Raw genomic sequence first — 19,127 nt, forward strand, 5'->3', positions numbered from 1 at the left:
TCAGAATTGTGAGATAAAAAGTCGCAATTACCTCTTTTATTTTTTATTCAGTGGCGGAAACGGGCTTCCATACAGATACTATTATTTAACATTTTAATAAAACTTTAAAAGTAACACTTCAGTCTTTAGTGCAGGTTGGCATTCAGAAATATCAGATGCCTCAGCTTGGATGTGCTGATGCGATTTCTCCTCTCTGTGATTATTTGTCCTGTTTTTGAGAAGACTCTCTCTGAGGGGACCGATGTTGCAACAATGCAGTGTCTTCCTAACTTAACCAACGTCTCTCTCTGTCACTCTGTGTACCTGGCCTTTACCACTACACTCGCTATATTCAGAGCTTGTGTCCCCATTCCTTCTTTCACATAATGGTATGATCCTAGTCTGTCCTCCCATGTGATTAGCCGCATGTGTATTTTTATTTATTTTTGTTGTAACAAAAAAATGCATAAAAATAATGCTTTTATGAAAACACTAAATAAAAAATTTCTTACCAACACACAAACCATTCACAATTGCTAAATTGGGCTAAAATAGAAGGCTCCGGCTGAAGATTCGGCTATCACTGACGGGAGTCGGCTCTTCTCGTTCGCTACAAAGAATCGGCTAGCCGGCTCGTTCGCGAACGGACACATCACTACTGCCTGCATGCTAGTGCTAGGCCTGTCACGATCATCACAATGGAAGATGATTTTGATATATCAACAGACCACGTGGATTTTTTTGCCCAATTGTATTTATTTGAACCAGAATACTCAGATCAAGAACTCAGAGAGATGGAGGAAGCATCTGCTGCAGCAGCACGTCTTCAAGCCTCAGAGAGACAGAGATCTCTTCGCTCTTAGAGCCGGCTCGTTCGCGAACGACACATCACTAATTCAAAGCAGCCAAGGTTCTTTGAACTTCTGCTGTCAGGCTGAAGGTCTGGCTACTTGAGACTATCCCTGCATTCCATTCGGAAGGACTCATCCCTATGCCCTAATCCCTTCAAATGGTTTACCCTCTAGAGATGATGAGTGTAGAGGTCAAAAAAACTCTTTTTTTCGAAAGCACTTCTGCGTCATCTTAACGACACGAACAAGGAGGCGCCTTCGTCGCACATTTTGTACGCTGGTTGACCCACAAACAACTTTTACATTAAATATAATGTCGTAAAATACAATGTCATTTTGACCATAATAATGTAGCAAATCTAACTCGTATAAATATAAAAAAGTGCCCAAAGTGTAATCAGTTGTACCCTTTGAAATCCTTCATTCCAAAAGGCCCTTTGAAGTGGCCAGTTTTGAGCACTTCGGTTTGGAACGACCCTTCAGTATGGCGGCCATGATTGTTTTCACTCCGAAGTGCCTTCAGAGGGCGATATATCCTGTTTGGAATGCACCGAATAACTTGAATCTCCTTTTCCTTTTCAAGTTCATCAGTAGGTGGCAGCAGAGTAAAATGTGGGCTTTTTCTTTTCCAAACCCTCTTTTCCTTTTTTTTATTTTTATTTTTTCAAATTTAGACTATTTGGGCTATGAACCTTTGCTTTACAAACACATTAAGACATTAATAGCTTGTTATTTTACTTTAATTTCAGAATTATGTGTACATGCATTTTCCATTCAAATAAAAAAAAAAATAGCTTGGAGTTTTTAGAAAAATACACCTTGTGTGCATTCATAGTGGGGTTTTTTTTTTTGTATGTTTTTTTGGTCACAAATATAAATTATTTCAATGTAACCAACCATTTCTTTAAAAATAATCACAAGGAATTAGTTGCCATTGCTTTTCATCATGCTTTTTAAAAAGCACATGACTTTTGATAACAGGACTGAGAAAAATGCATCCATCTTTTGCTAAGAAACTTTAGCCGCTTTTCCACCGTCCGGCCAAACAGTTCCAAGAAAGGTAAGAAATGGTTCCAGTTATATTTCTACTTCATTTTGGTTCAGCATGGCATGAATATTAACCATTCTCTGCCCGAAATTAGCCGACCATTAATAATAAAATCAACTGTTAATAATAAAATCAACAGTTACTAATAAAATTTAAAGTTATATATGATCATCCTCCATACCGTGGTCGCTTTTTTCATCTCATACGGTCTGTGGTATATTGAAATAAATGCTATTGTAATGGAGAATATTTGCTGGAAGTGTTGCCAAGTCCACAGTTTTCCTGCGGAATTGTGCTACTTTAACACTGATGCTGCGGGTTGTTTTTCATGTCCGCGGGTTGAAGCAACCCCAATAATGTTATATTTAGCCCCCTGGAATGCGAATTTTACCAGGGGAAACCCACCAAAAAAATTGTATTTTACAACATTTTTTGGTCAAAACCTGGCATCCCTGAGTCTGACAGAAGAGCAAGTGAGGTTGTAGCAATGGCGAGCAACAGGACGTTTACTGGCTAAGATAACTAATTTGACATCTTAAACTCAGGGACAAGTGAATTCAATTATTCTCTCTTCGTATGCTCTCCCGTCTAAATATGTAACGTTAGCTAAGCCCGTCTGTAGTTGGTGATATTGGCATCTCGCTGCGGCATCTCTAGCAACCAGAGACTGCCGCTGGCCAATTATTACATAATTCGATGTAATACTTTTAGTTTTAAAAACTACATTTCATAAAAAATAATATTATATACCACATGACTGTCATTTGTAAGCATTTATCATACATTTTGTTAATAAAGTTCTGATAGCACGGTAAAGTTAGTTTTAGGTTAGCAGTGGCGGGAAAGCGTAGTGGGCGTGGTCAACCTGTCACTTCAATCAAGAGTGACCAATAGAAAAAGTATGGAGTGAATAATGTGCTGAAATTAAACAAACAAATCCAGTATTTTGCAAACAAACTTGATCTGCTTTGCAAAGGAAAACTCGACTCGCAAACAAACAGAAAACCATTTGCAAATACAAAGGTCAGAGCGAGCGAAATTGCAGAGGTGTAACAAATAAACGTATTGTGCTTTACAAATATAAATACATGAGCGTACATCATATTTCACAAATACAACCAATCCTATGAATTGCATGTAACCTTTGAACAAATAGCCTACCAAATTTAGTGCATATGCTGGTCTGTTTTGATTGTGAGACACTCGCCCTTTTACGCAATCTCTTGGCTTGATTTTCTCACAAATGCAGTTGAGCAACTTCCTCTTCCGAAACAGCAGATGGCGCGATAGGTGATTTTACAGTAGTCTCCTGGGAGAAGCACTTACTATAATAGGGTATATGTCGAACATCACCTGACCAAACCCGGAAAACAGGTCATTGCTTCCGCTTGTCGGAGAACGTGTTAACAGCCGTATTAAATAATAGCGATATCTATGGACTTTTAAGATAATCAGTTAAACTAGCTAGCTGTTTTTATGGTTAACAGAATACGGAAGTCTGTTGCGCATAACCCCTATTAATCTTTTTGAGGTTTTCACAATGCCAAACCTACTTCAAAATAAAAAAAAATTAAAATACAATAATTTAAAGATAATGTGACCAATCAGTGCAAAATCAAGCGCTGAAACACGTTTATGATAATGAGCGGTAAAGGAGTTAATGTTTATAAAAAACGTTTTTGAGGTTTTCTTTTTCAAAATGTTGATTACATATATTGGTAGCAAGCCACATTAGCACTTATTAGCACTCCACTATCTCTAGGCTAGAGCTATAGCAAACCACAACCGTGTTTTAATTAACTATAAAAAATTATTAAATCAAAATCTACTATAATTAGTGATTATGTGCACTGATGGATTCTTTGTCTGTTTCTGTCGTTGTCCATAAGTTAATAAGAACATTTCATTTAATTGAAATAAGGGTTTCATTTTTTCCTGAAGTAGGTTTGGCATTGAAAACCTCAAAAAGGTTAATTATATATACAGTAAGACAAAACCCCACCTGTTCACCGCTCATTTTCATAAACATGTTTCGGCGCTTGATTTTTTGCACTGATTGGTATTTGTAAAGCACAATACATTTATTTGTTACACCTTTGCGATTTTGCTCACTCTGAACTTTGTATCTGCAAATCGCCTTCTGTTTGTTTGCGAGTCGAGTTTTCCTTTGCAAAGCAGATCAAGTTTGTTTGCAAAATACTGGATTTGTTTGTTTAATTTCGGCACATTATTCACTCCATAAAAAAGGCCTTTAATCCTGGTGGGTAGATACAGGGGTGGACTGGCCATCTGGACGTTCTGGAGAAGTCCAGGACAGCCGTCCGTTTCGATGGTCGTCGGCCTGGCTGGTTCATCTTCAAAGAAAACGTGTCAAATTTAGGGGCCGTTTACACGACAATGTTTTCAGCCGAAAACGGGAAACTTTTTATGCGTTTTGACTGTTCGTTTACACGACAACGGCGTTTTGGGGACTGAAAACACATATTTTTGAAAAGGGGTTTCAAAGTGCAAGTTTTTGAAAACGCCACCGTTATCGTTTCCGTGTAAACACCCAAAATGGGAATCTTTGAAAATGGTGACGTCAATCATTTTCAATGATTTAAATTATTGTATCTCTGATGTTGGTTAATGGTCACATGACATGCAGGTAAACAAATAAAATCATTAATTTCTTTAGGACGTGTTTTATTTATTTTTGTGTTATTTTAAAATGATTGATTTTATCATTATTTTTATTTATGTTGTTAATTTTAACAAATGGAATATATTTTTCTTTCTTTTTGTATTTTTATATCAATATGGTACAAGATTATCCTATTTAAGTCAATGTGATAAGTGAGTAAGGTAGAAAGTAATCTAAAAGTAATCTGATTATATTACCTGTAATGTAATGGATTATGTTACAAACTACAATTTTGGCATGTAATTTGGAATCAGTAATGGATTACAATTTTCAAGTAATCTACCCAGCTCTGTGTATATGTATATGTATATGTATATATATATCTTTAAAAAAAACTCTATATTGCACAGCCCTAGTGTGCATCCAAGCAAAAGAGAATGACTCCCTGTCACAATTAGTGTAATTAAAGTAAAAAATATGATGTCAAAAATGCTTTTCTCATGCTTTTTTTTTCTTCTTTCTTTCTTATTTGTCAGATGCTGAGATGCTTCGCGACAGAGTTGGATTTGCATTAAGGAATGCAATTGGGAAGCATTTTAAACAAGAAATAATGAATAATTCATAACAATGAATCATTCCTTAAAGTTCACTGTTGGTAGTTTGTTTGTTAAATGCGTAAACCATCAAAAGGGTTAACCTTTTTTTATTTGACTTAATTATGATTATTTATATGATTATTAAAATATGATTATTTATCCATAATGTTTTAATGTTAAGTGTGATAACATGCTCTTGATTTGTATTAGACTTGTTATTTTGAAATAAGTTTTTTTAAATTATTTTATTCTATCATTCGTTGCTTTTATTATCTTAAGTTGTTTTTATGATTTTGTATTAGGCCTATCTTAAGTTGTCTAAGTCGTTAAAAACATTATTTTTCTTAATAAAAGCTTTATATTTAATTTGTATGGATGGATTGTCATTTATGAGAACCTGTTATATTTGAGTAAAAATAATCCTTTAGCCATTATTTTGTATCTATGGTTAGACTTCTATTAAATTTTCACTGAGAGCCCAAGTTCAGCCTTGTTTTAGCCTAGACACAAATTCACTGTCTATTAGACGTATGTAGTCGTTCAATAGCGGTCTAATTGATGACTCGTCTATTCATGGGCTATGGTTAGACATCTATTCAATTTTCACTGACAGCCCAAAATTTGCCTTGTTTTAGCCTAGACGTCTGGGCTGTGTTTGGACAGCTGTTAGACATCTTTTAAACGCAAAATTGCTTGCTGGGAAGAGAGAGCACATGAAGATGAAATAAAATAAACTGAGTCACACATAGCCTGCCATAAATCATCAAGGATGATGAGTCTAAGAAATATCTATCAGCGAAGATAATCGTCTGCGCTTTGCGACAAAAAACAGAACCCATTATAATCAGTGCTGTTTACACTGTGTGCGGCGCGACACGACAAATCCCCGACAGTAAACTGCTGCCTCATTCTATTTATGATGTACTGACACAAATTTCAAATGATTTGCAACGTCGCGTTGTTGCATCCAGTGTACAGTAGACAGACTTTAGCTGTCGCATCAGGTGTACACACGGTGTTACAACAAGCAAATGGCACCCATTTGGTGGAATGGCTTAAGTAATAGGCTATTTTAATACTAAATTAATGTCAGGTTGTTGTTGTAAATGCAAATCAGTTTAACCAAACTTGAGTGTCTTTGTCTTTATTTACTGTATAACTGTTCTCAATTTGTTGTTTGGGATGTAGCGCAAATGCACCATACAATACATTTATATTATATCAAATATGCGCTTATATTTACAAGACGAGTGAGACAGTGCTTGTTTAACTGTACATGCAGACACAAAGGCAGAAGGGGAATGGTATAAATCACACAGCACTGACTGAAATAATTAGATCCAGATGCAGAGCATTTAGATGGTTTTAAGATGTCTTGAGAACAGAAACAAAAGATCAAGAACCAAGCTCTTGCTTTGGCTGGTTTCCAACCCAGGTCATGCAGTTATTTAAAAAAAAAAGTGTTTTTGCAGTCTGAAATAAAATTGAAATATAATTTTGAATATTGTTATTTTAATGTGCTAATTTCAACATTTCAGTGTTATAGTCTTCAGAGGTGTATGAAAGTAGGCTAAGCAATTATCACTTCTTGGTTGTATGAATGCAAATATATGCAAGATATGAGTCAAGATGTGTGTTGTATGATGTATATGGTGTACAATAAGCACCAAATAACCTACATTATAACATGTATGTTTGTCTGATGAGTGAATGTGTAAATTGGTTATGCTTTTATGCTGTTTGATCTGTAGAAAATCATTTTCACAGCACTTTGTTTCATTTATGGATATTTTTGTCCCACTTTCCCAAAAACATTTATAATTATCTGTTCATTTCTTTTCTAGGTGTGTCTGGTGCAGACGGAGTCTCAGTGTCAGTGATGGAGGGAGATTCAGTCACTCTACACACTGATGTTGAAACAAACCAACAAGAAAATATTAAGTGGTATTTTAATAACACTCTCATCGCTCGAATCAATGGAAATCTCAGTGATACCTGTACAGATGTTCAGTGTAATGAAGGTACTGAGAGATTCAGAGACAGACTGCAGCTGGACAATCAGACTGGATCTCTGACCATCATGAACATCAACACCACACACTCTGAAAAATATACACTACAGGTCATCAGAGGTAGCAACAATGAAACGATCTTCAATGTTACTGTCATTGGTAAGTTATTATGCTGTAAAGCAGGTTGTTTATGTTTAAATCACATCATTGTGTTTATTATACCAGTGATATTCAGAGCTGTCTTTCTCTTTACCTGCATCACTGAACAGAACACAATTACATCTGTATGAATAAAGACATATCCCCAATTAACTTGATATTTAGCTATTTTGTTTTTAGGAAATTAATATGCATAATTATTTTCACAGTTATTTTTCCTCAAAAAACGTTCCTCCAGCAGCTGTTGGTTTGTGTTTCAGATGTTTCTGCTGCTGAACTATATGAAATATGTGTGAAGGCGGGAGAAAATGTTACTTTAGATGCCGGTGTAATAAAAAACCCAATTGATTTGATGACGTGGTATTTTAATGACATATGCATCGTTGAAATCACTGAAGATCAGAGTAGGATCTGTACAGATGATCAGGTTAATAATAGTAATGAGACATTCAGAGGCAGACTGGAGGTGAATCAGACTGGATCTCTCACCATCACAAACACCAGAAGTGAAGACTCTGGAGTCTATAAGCTACAGATCAACAGCAGCAGATTCAGCATCGTTAGGAGCTTCAGAGTTACCGTCACTGGTGAGTGTCATTTGTGATCATTGGTGAGAATTTCAGAACACATCATTTTTAAAATGATAGTTATTGTATTTATTGATTTATTGACTTTTTGATAATGAAATTTGACTCTGTATTAACATTTAGATAATCTATTAGAGTATCTACCATAATACAATATCCACGACTTCAGCGACTATGTCTCGCCCATCGAGAGAGAGCCTGCAAGCGTCTTTTTAACGGGAGGCATCAAGTACCATGCTCACGCACTCCCTCCACATTAGAATAATTCACATGTTGAAATCCAGCATTCGTCCCTCTTCCTTCAAGAAGAGGGACAAAATGCGAATGGAGCTTCTTAAAGGTAGAGTAGGTGAATTCAGAGAGGCTAGCAATAGCAAGCTAGCTTTGAAAGCATAAGATCCCACCCTCCCGGCAAATCACTCTCCAAAGCCACGCCTCCTCCAAAACACATGAACGCGCACAGACAGAGCAGCGCTGACCAGCGTTGGTTGAGTGTTGAATGCAGCGCTATCAGATTCACTCATGTCTCATTCACCAGAGAGAAAACATTACAGTACAAAGCTCATAATATTACAGTAATAACGCCTTCCATTCTCACTCGGCCTGCAATAGAGTAATGGAACGCAGTGATGACGAAACATGTCTGCGTGAACGGTGCACAGAGGTGTGCAAATACATTAGGGCCTTTCGCACCGCGAGAACCTTTTCATAGTACCAGAACTAATTGTGGAACTACCCACTTTTTGGCGTTTTTGCACCGCCGGAACTGGGTGCGATTTTAGTACCGGACTGCCTTTTTCGAGAACCAAATTAGCTCCTACTCCGGAGCAGGGTCTAACCAGCACAACTGGTACTAATCGTGACGTAAGTAGACATTGATTGGCCAAACGCGTATGAAAACGCCCTCACCCGCCATGATTTAAAACGCCGTGTAAACATACTGTAAACATTGTGTCAACTTATTTCGCAAGTATGGAGAACAGCGATAGATGGACGGACGCTAAAGTGCAGGCACTTGTAGCAAATGTAGCACTGTCAGTTGTCTTTGATTCTTAGTCCTCCTTTCCGTTCTTTCAATCGCTTTACGTATACGTCGACTTTCCATGTCCATTATTTTGAAACCCGCGAGACACAACAAAAACACAGCTCCGATCACAGCGTCCTCAATCCTCCTGTTGTTAATGTTGTTCTTCTTTGTTTCTGTTGTTGAACGCCGCGCACAAATGACGTCGCTGTCGACCGGCTTACGTCACTTCTTTGTACACACTGTCAGTGCGAATGCAACCCTTTAAATGGTACTGGGAAATAGTTCGCGCAAAATCGTCCCAGTACTTTAGTACTGTACATTTAGTTCTAGAACTAAAGCGGTGCGAAAGGCCCTATTGACAGGCAGGTAGGACAGCCTATCGTAATCCTCGGGCCAAGCGATATGATTGGATGAACATTTTATGGTCTTACACCTTCCACAGACTACTACGTTAATCCTTTACTTGTCCTCTAGGGGACGCAGTGCAAGGAATGGACTGTAAAGATGCTTGTGTACCCTATTCAGGTCCGCCTTCAGGAATACGCATGACTGTTTTCCGATGCAGGAGCTTTACATAGGGCAAGTATTACAAACAGCTATTATAGTGAGAGGAAAATGTTGTCTTTATTATGCAAAGTTAGCTTTTAATTGTTTGTGTGTGCTTATTTTTAAAAGGAGACAAGGTGAAAAATAAGCTCGGGCATCTGTCAAAAGTCCAAGGATGAGGTAAAAATAATGCAGCCTATTAGTATTATGAGATTGTGCTTGATTTCACTGCAGATGTGTGTGATGTGTGTCATGTCATGTAATAACGAATCACCATCACATCAGAAAATATTACAGCATTTCTGCTCTTCTGATGAATAGCAATGGTGCACATACATTTGTATTCATCCGCTAGTCTTTACACTGACTAAATGGAGTTTATATCAAAATCATCCAGATGGAAGTAAACATTTCAGACTTGACAGATCTTCTTGAGTTACTGAAAGCTGTTGTTTTCTCTCTCTCTGTAATCTTTTGTGAATCATTGTTTTCTTACAAACAGGAAAACGTCACAAGACCCGACAGGATCATAACCGGATCGTGTATCTGCAAAATGTTTCCCATCACCGTATATCAGCAGCACACTTCAGCTTGTGTTGCTCCGCTTTAACCTGGAATAATATTTACATTTATCATTTATAGCATGCTTATTATAATAAGTGCCTTGGTTTCTGGTTATGGATTAGTGAAGTGCTTGTGGAAGGGATGTGTTTTCTGCTGATTCTTGAAGGTTGAGATGTTCTCATCAGATCAGATGAAGGTTGAATGTTTCTGGAGTGAAGCTTCTGAAAGAAACTCGTTGTGATGGAACCACTAGGAGGCGCTTATTCATTGTTAAACTTTCTCTATACATTTGTATTCAGTTCAACAATAACCTACTTTTACCATTCAGTTGTCTCGATAAATTCACAGAACAAATGCTTTATGACAATAAGCTGGAAACACTCAATCCATCATTAAGCTTGAGTTTACACAGATCTAAAAGTGTATCAAACCTTTAAAACAAACTTACCATGAGTTCTCAGGACAGTCAGTATCATTATTTAATTTCCAAAATGTATTAATGGACAAATTCCATATGAAGAAGATCTGCACTACTCGTATTGTACTGTCAGTTTTTACTTGATTTGTCTTGCACACTAAAATGTGCAAAGTGTCAAATAATTCATACGCATTGTTTTGCTTCAAAACAAACTTTGTATGTTTGTGATTCAGCACAGAATTGGAGAGTTTGGTTCAAAAGAACTTATTTGAAATCTTTAAGATGAAAATGAACGGGGAAAATACTTCCATAGTTTGTGATACTGGTTGTCACTTTTGCACTTATTTGCATGTCCGCATGTTTGTATTGTACATCTTTTTACTGAGGTATCAGTTGCTTTTAATAACAGAATGTGAATTAATTTAACATGCTGTTTTAAATAAACAATGTTTCAATGTTTTCATTTATTTTTTTTTAAGCAAATTATATTTTCAATGAAAAGATTGCTAGGTAAGCATGTGCCAGTGTTATAGTGTCTTTACTATACTTAGTACTTATAGTTTATTCATATTTTGAATTTGGTTTGATTTATATTTACTGTTTTAATTTTAGTTAAAGGTTTAGTATTTTGCGATTGCGATTTTTTTTTTTTTTATATATATATATATATATATGTCAATAGTTTTATTAAATTTTATTTCAGTTTTTGTACTTCTACAAAAACTAAACTAAATACCTTGGCAACTGATTTTAAAATTATTATTATTATTATTATATTTTGGCAAACACTTTTAACACGTCCACACCATACAGTATTACTTAAAGCTCCTCTGAAATTGTAATAATCTGAATAATTAAACGAAGATCACAGGTCTCTGATATCATTAATGGTCACGTGACCTGCAAAACATCAAATATTTAATTTCTTTATTAAATGATTGCAAAAAAAAATGACAATAATGTCAGATATTTTTGTTAAATGTTGCATTAAATTAGTAATTTTAAAGTAATTCTACCTTTCTGGTGAGATATTCTAAAAATCTAAACACACTGTGTTCATTGTATCACTGTCTGTATAGTTTGATCTTAGATGTTTGAAATACATTATTATTTATCTTTGTCACTTTATTACCTCTCTTTTTGGTTCACATATAACTTATATATATGTGCAGTATCAATGAAGCTCAAACATCATATTATACCGACTATGTAAAATGTAACTGCAGTTCCTCAAACTCACCGCTAGAGGTTATCAAAAGGAAACGACAAGGAAAAGGACGTGCTGTGTAGCCAAGTGTGGTGACCCATACTCGCCCCTTGACCAAATACCCACACTTGCAGTCTTGGCCACTTGAGAGCGCGTGCGTGCGACAGGAAGTCAGTGCGCAAGACTGTCCCAGGTCTTAAAAACGCCGAAGCGCAGAGCCCTTAACGCACACTAAACCCACACTATCTCGAATACCGCTTCGGAGCGCTATTCGAGGCTTAGTGTATCCCATCATGCATCATGTTCTAGAAATAAATCGTGAGACTTTTTGCCGAGATCTCGCGAGAGGTCACGGAAACCTTTCCAATGCAAGTTAAATATTAGTATAATAATTAGATATTACATATAATTTGGTAGAAAAACAGTGTTTTTACGTTTTATTGGTGCAAAGATGAGTAGTGGTGATATTTATTTTGTACAACATTTGCAACTGCTTTTTATCACTTAATTAGAAGCACCACAAATTAAAATTGTCATGTTATAGGGACTACTGAACAGACATTTAGAAGTTGATTTTAAAATGCAAAGTATTTAAAATTAAAACTAAAACTATGTAAACACTTGCATTTTTACAACACTATAAGTGTGTCCCATCAGGTAATGAAAAGTTCGACACACACTTGTGGTCTTCATGCTCACTTGAACACTTGGGCCAAATACAGGAAATACGTCATATAAGTGGTCAAGTGCAAAGACCGCAAGTGTGGGTATTTGGACAAGGCATCGGAATTTGTGCTCTGCATTTCATCCATCCAAGTGCGCGCGCACACACACACACACACACACACACACACACACCTGGAGCAGCGGCACAGTGTTGGCAACTTGGAAATTTTGTTGTGAGATTTAGCAACTTTTAGATTACCATAGCAACTTTTTCTTCCAAAAGCATATTGCAACAAAATTAGCTTTTTATTTTATTTTTTTGGCAACTTTTAGCAACTTTTGGTAAGTGACTCAAACAAATGATAAAAAGGCACACATTTTCCATCTAAACTACACAAAAAGAGGAAACCAAAGATGCCTAGCGGTCATGTGACTTGGTCTTTAGTCCCTGAGTCATGTGACTTAAGTTAACTGCTATTTGCAATTGTGCAAAAATAATTAGGTGTGTTTGACTTGAAGCAGCGCTGCTTCAAGTCAAACACACAAACCCTATTGGGATGCACCTTGTTAGTAGCTTGTACCTGCGATTGTTGATCAGTAAGTACACTAAGAAAAAAATATATATTTTTTTTTAAATGGAAAAGGTACTAGTAATTTTCCAGGACATTATCCGTTATCCATTATCCATTGTAACCCTGTAACCTGAAAACACAAAATACAATGCCTAATTTACCGGGGAAACTGATGTGCTTCTTTCTCCTCCTATACATCATAAATTATATATTTTCGCCTCGTTATATTTCTTTTCTCAAACAGTGTGGCTTATTTTTCCATATATAATAAAAAAAATAATTTATTTGCACCTATCTTCTTGTTGTTTTTATTGATAACTGTATTTGAAATTAAATCCTTATATATATATTTTCATCTTTACAGGTTAAAACTTCAAGATATGTCATTATATGTATGATATCTGTTTCTTGTCTCCTCCTGTGGATCTGACGTCATAAACCAGAAGAATGACAGTAGCCACGCCCACCAGAGCAGAGAGGACCAATCGGATCACAGCTTCAGTAAAACCGCAGCAATGGAGGTGGACTTCTGAGGAAAAACCAATGGTAAAACAGAACTGTGGTTTTCAACAAGCTGACTTTCGTCCCTGTGAGGAAACCAAAACTGAAAACATAATGTAACAAAAATTATCCCAATTTTGTGAAGCAGAAAAAATATGGGTGTCTTAATTGGGTTTGTGTGAAAAAATAACCACTAATATCAGCGCTGCTGTACCTGCACATGTGTGACAGAGTTGAGTGATGTCCAGATGTTGAGTCTGGTTGCTGATGGGATTGTTGAGCACACAGCTGTAGCTGTTTTTATCCTGATATTCCACCTCCAGAGGTAGAGAGAGACTGATGCTGAGATCAGACACACTGATGCTGGACAATAAACTGTTTCCTTTGTACCAGGAGAGAGTCACATGACCCACATTCACCACTGAACACAGCAATGAACATGATGATGATGATGATGAAGATGATGATGAAGAACACTGTGAAGAGTTACTGCTGATGACAGGAACAGGCAGACGAGCTGAAAACATGAGATAATATGGATTTTAGCTATGTCATATGATTAATGATTTTTGTAATGTGCTTAAATTATGATCTCTACTCACCATAGACAGAAACATTGAATGTTTTTGATGACAGTTTCAGTCCACTAATCTCTAGTTTATAGAGTCCAGCATGTTCAGTTGTGATGTTTGTGATGGTCAGAGATCCAGTTTGTTTGTCCAGCTTCAGTCTGTCTCTGAATCTCCCGTCAGGACCATCATATGTGTTGAAGATTCCAATCTTTCTGTTCATTTCAGCTATGAGAGAGTTTTCAACTCCAAAATTCCACAGTATGTCGTCGTTTTCATGTGTTTCAGTAACATCAGTGTTTAGAGCAACAGAATTTCCCTCAATCACCGACACTGACTGAATTTCATTTGTTTCAGCACTAAACACACCTGTAGCATAAACAGGGCCAGATTTTACACAGATTAAAGCTCTTTTTGGTTTCCATGACTTTTGTAGTTTACCACGGTTTTCTTTAAAAAAAAAAGTGCTGCAGAGGATTTTCATTTGCACATCATGTAATGTCTTTTAAATTAATCAATTTATCCGCAATGTAATATTTAAAAGTATAAAACAAATTCTGAGAAATTGAAATTCACTAGAGTAATTCTCATTAAGTCTTTGGGACCTAGAGCACTTAAATATAGAAGCAAGCACAGACCTGACCTTTTTTTTTATTTTATTTTTTGTGAAGAACTGCAGATGAAAGTCATCCCAACTTTTTATGTCAGTAAGCCATAAAAATATATATGTAACTTACCAATCAGACGCCACACAGAGAACAAAACAAGCATATGAAGCATTTTCTTCAATTGTTCAGTGAAAAGTCTAATTTAACCCACCAAAAACACTCGACCTGTGTGATTCCTCCCCCAACAGAGTTTGAGCTCCTCCTCCCACACACACACACACACACACACACACACACACACACATTGAATGTATTATAGTTCTTAATGGGAAAAAGAAACAAGCAACAACAAAAAAAGATAAAACATTCTCCCATTTCATCATCACCAGTTTGAGTAAATGGCACTAGCAGCTCATCTGAGTCAAACTGAAACCTACTCCGGTCTGTTTTCTTAGAAATGTGGTTTGATCTGCTTGATGAACAGCTTGTGTGAGTGACCATTTAGAGTATGTGTCTTTAGTTCGGTGAAGAGCTTCCTGTTGTGCTGTTATGAATCTCACAGTCTGACAGAACTGCTTAACAATGAAATAAAGTACTGCATTAGTCCATCAAAACTGACCCACAGGTCAGAGGTTTAACAAGATTATTATCCATTATGTGTTATTGATGATTGGCAGCTGGCACTGGCAAGGAGACTAGAATATGAAGCCAAAATAGGGGACTAGAATTTTTACTGAAATGCAACTTTAATGTGGGAAAACTACCAATGAAACTCTCATACAAAGTTTTGAAATAATAGAGATATTAAACATAATATAAAAACAATTTCTCAAAAAGATTGGTTTGAAAAGGACATACTATGGTTAAAAGGACGATCGTTCATTTATTAACATATACAGACTTTTTGAAAAGTTTTTGGTAATTACATTCATTTGAAAAAAGTTATGAGATCCACTCAGAGTATACTTACCTTAGGGACAGTTCACCCAAAAATGAAAATGTGATGTTTATCTGCTTACCCCCAGGGCATCCAAGATGTAGGTGACTTTGTTTCTTCAGTAGAACACAAACGAAGATTTTTTAGTCAAACCGTTGCAGTCTGTCAGTCATATAATGCAAGTGGATAGGAATCACGGCTTTGAGAGTCAAAAAACATACACAAACAAAACCAAATTAAACCCTGCGGCTCGTGACGATACATTGATGTGTCACAAAACGATCGGTCTGTTCAAGAAACTGAACAGTATTTATATAGTTTTTTTACCTCTGATTTTCACGGCAATGTCCAAACTGTCCTGAGCGTGTTCAACAGCCGGCGCCTGATGCGTCTTCTTCTTCTTCTTCTTGCTTTACGGCGGATCGCAGACTTATAAGTGCATTACCGCCACCCAGACATGTTCACAAGTCTCTGAGGTCCAAGTCAAATCTCAAGTCTTTGAGGCCGAATCTAATGCCGAGTTAACTGCATGATTTTCAAACTCGTCGGATCGCCGTTGTTTTCACACTGCGTGACTATCTGGGGTAGCATTCAGTTGCTGCTGTGTTCGCATTGCACGATGGATCGGCGACAGGGGGTTTCACACTGCATGACTTCACAATAGGAAGAATCGCCGACAGCTCTGTCTGGTCCGCAAACTACGTTTCACAACAAAACAGTGAAAACACACACGAGAAGTGATAAGGACATAACGCGAGAACCCGCGTGCGTCAGAATTCCAGTTCTCGAGCGAGACTGGAATTATTAAAAAAAAATATATATATATATACAGCTCCAGATATTTAGCATGCCAAATATTTCACGGGCGTCGGCGACGCATCGGCGATTCCCTCAGATCGCGTCTTTGATCATTCACACTGTGTGATTGTCACTCGCGTGATCGCGCACCGATTTGCCTCCGATTTCGGGCATTTGTCGGCGATTTCGCAAAACCTGTCGGCGAGTGAAAAATCGGGCTAAAATCGTGCAGTGTGAACTCGGCATAAGTCAAGTCTCAAGTCTTTAAACGGGAGTCCAAGTCAAGTCTTAAGTCTCCGAGGTGGAGTCCAAGTCACATCTCAAGTCTTTGTTCTATTATTAGCAATAGTTATTTCAGCTATTTATTGTAATTAACAGTGTGCGAGGCTAAATCAATTTTGAAACATTAAAACTAATTACTTCTACTTCTACAAAACTGTCTAATAAAGCACACACATTTTTTTGAAATCATAATTTTATTTTATACGGAACATTTTTAAACCTTTCATTTTATTTTCCTGTATTTTACATTATTTCTGAATGTAGCAATAAAATGTGACTTGTACATAATCTTGTTTTTTTATATATATATATATATATTAATCAGTCAAAATTCTTATTGTTGGTAAACTCCTTATTTATGGTCATCCTTAATTTAGCATTTTATACTATAACATTTTTTATTAATTTATTTAAAAGCAATTATTTTTGGAAAAACTAATTTAAAAATTATGGTTCGTTTCAACAGTTATATTCATATTTAATCTCTTAATATAAACAAACTATATGGTCTTTCCAAATTAGAGGCAACCACTGTATTTTAATCATCATCCAAACAAAGATGCTGCATACATACACTCTGCCAGTGGCTGGCGCTTAGAACACCAATGATACAGCGTTTCCTTGGTTTCCGCTGTAAACAAAACAGCGCCGCGCTTATGAACGCTAATATGCATAATACAGGGGCAAGGTAGAAAGAAATACCATCTAAAGTTTTGTAAGGACAGTCAGTTCCCCTCAGAGATACATTCATATAAACTCCCACCCCAATTGTATCGCGATTCATTTAACATCTCAACTGATTTGAATCGTCACATATTTGTATCAATTTTCAAAGAGCTGGGGGTGCATCTTTACATCTCTACGCTTCAGGTTTGGTTTCTGTGCCGCATTTGGTGTGTAAAAGATGCCTTAACAAAATATGTAGTTTATTTACAATGCAATCTTATATTAATCGTGATTTTAAAATGTTTCTATAGTGAGTGTATTACAGTTTCGAATCAGTGTCACGCGTGGATATAATAATGCTGGCTTGGTGTGTTTAGAGATGAATTGTTATGACATTTGCTAATGCAGGACATATTGATAGGGAATGAATGGATTAGGAATGAACAGTAAAATGTGGTGTATGATGCTGTCATGTGGGGTAGTAAAGGGAGAATGTGAATGGAATGTCATACCAAAATGACTTGTGTTTTTTTACGAGTCTCACGAGTCCAAGTCAAGTCTCCAGTCAGCTGTTCACGAGTCTAAGTCAAGTCTCCAGTCAGCTGTTCACGAGTCCAAGTCAAGTCTCCAGTCAGCTGTTCACGAGTCCAAGTCAAGTCTCCAGTCAGCTGTTCACGAGTCCAAGTCAAGTCTCCAGTCAGCTGTTCTCGAGTCCAAGTCAAGTCTCCAGTCAGCTGTTCTCGAGTCCAAGTCAAGTCTCCAGTCAGCTGTTCTCGAGTCCAAGTCAAGTCTCCAGTCAGCTGTTCTCGAGTCCAAGTCAAGTCTCCAGTCAGCTGTTCTCGAGTCCAAGTCAAGTCTCCAGTCAGCTGTCCACGAGTCCAAGTCAAGTCTCCAGTCAGCTGTCCACGAGTCCAAGTCAAGTCTCCAGTCAGCTGTCCACGAGTCCAAGTCAAGTCTCCAGTCAGCTGTCCACGAGTCCAAGTCAAGTCTCCAGTCAGCTGTCCACGAGTCCAAGTCAAGTCTCCAGTCAGCTGTCCACGAGTCCAAGTCAAGTCTCCAGTCAGCTGTCCACGAGTCCAAGTCAAGTCTCCAGTCAGCTGTCCACGAGTCCAAGTCAAGTCTCCAGTCAGCTGTCCACGAGTCCAAGTCAAGTCTCCAGTCAGCTGTCCACGAGTCCAAGTCAAGTCTCCAGTCAGCTGTTCTCGAGTCCAAGTCAAGTCTCCAGTCAGCTGTTCTCGAGTCCAAGTCAAGTCTCCAGTCAGCTGTTCTCGAGTCCAAGTCAAGTCTCCAGTCAGCTGTTCTCGAGTCTAAGTCAAGTCTCCAGTCAGCTGTTCTCGAGTCCAAGTCAAGTCTCCAGTCAGCTGTTCACGAGTCCAAGTCAAGTCTCCAGTCAGCTTCACGAGTCCAAGTCAAGTCGCAAGTCTCTATTTATGCGACTTAAGTGCGACTTGAGTCCAAGTTGCAGACTCGAGTTTCCATCTCTGTCGCCACCTATCTCTCAAATGGACCATTGACACTCCTAATTTAGATTGTAGATAGAGTGTCAATGGTCCATTTGAGAGATAGGTGGCGGTAATGCACTTATAAGTCTGCGATCCGCCGTAAAGCAAGAAGAAGACGCATCACATGCTGGTGTAGCCAATTGATTGTGACTTTTATATTTTATTGAATATAATTTACTTTATAGTATTTTATTTTATATTGTTTGTGTTAACTTCATCAAAACTTGTATTTAATGTTTATTTTTGATAATTGCGATTCATGTTTAGTTTCAATGGTTCCAGTTGGGAGTTCCTACCAATTGTTGTAGGTGGGGTCTTAATTAGTGGCGCACCTTAGGAAGAGGTATCGCTTCTCCTTTAAGCATTCGCGCTCAGTCTCACTGTGAATGCAGACGGGAAGCATGGGTAT

General features: G+C 37.3%; 2 protein-coding genes across 2 annotated transcripts in view; one reads left to right on the plus strand and one right to left on the minus strand.

Annotated features, from left to right (window-relative positions):
• Positions 1-10,786, plus strand: part of LOC107698586 (uncharacterized) — a 13,119-nt gene extending 2,333 nt beyond the window's left edge. Inside the window, exons 2-6 of the mRNA XM_016499637.1 lie at positions 6,942-7,268; positions 7,529-7,855; positions 9,408-9,461; positions 9,558-9,608; positions 9,931-10,786. Of these exons, the coding sequence (XP_016355123.1) occupies positions 6,942-7,268; positions 7,529-7,855; positions 9,408-9,460 (707 nt within the window). The 3' untranslated portion in view covers position 9,461; positions 9,558-9,608; positions 9,931-10,786. The remainder of the gene's footprint in view (positions 1-6,941; positions 7,269-7,528; positions 7,856-9,407; positions 9,462-9,557; positions 9,609-9,930) is intronic.
• Positions 1-15,187, minus strand: part of LOC107698560 (SLAM family member 9-like) — a 96,234-nt gene extending 81,047 nt beyond the window's left edge. Inside the window, exons 1-3 of the mRNA XM_016499597.1 lie at positions 15,157-15,187; positions 13,959-14,294; positions 13,571-13,873 (exon numbers count right to left, since the gene is read on the minus strand). Coding sequence (XP_016355083.1) covers positions 13,571-13,873; positions 13,959-14,294; positions 15,157-15,187 — 670 coding nt within the window. The remainder of the gene's footprint in view (positions 1-13,570; positions 13,874-13,958; positions 14,295-15,156) is intronic.
• Positions 15,188-19,127: the final 3,940 nt, after the last annotated feature.

Source organism: Sinocyclocheilus anshuiensis, unplaced genomic scaffold, assembly GCF_001515605.1.
Source record: "Sinocyclocheilus anshuiensis isolate Anshui unplaced genomic scaffold, SAMN03320099.WGS_v1.1 scaffold118, whole genome shotgun sequence".
NCBI lineage: Eukaryota > Metazoa > Chordata > Actinopteri > Cypriniformes > Cyprinidae > Sinocyclocheilus > Sinocyclocheilus anshuiensis.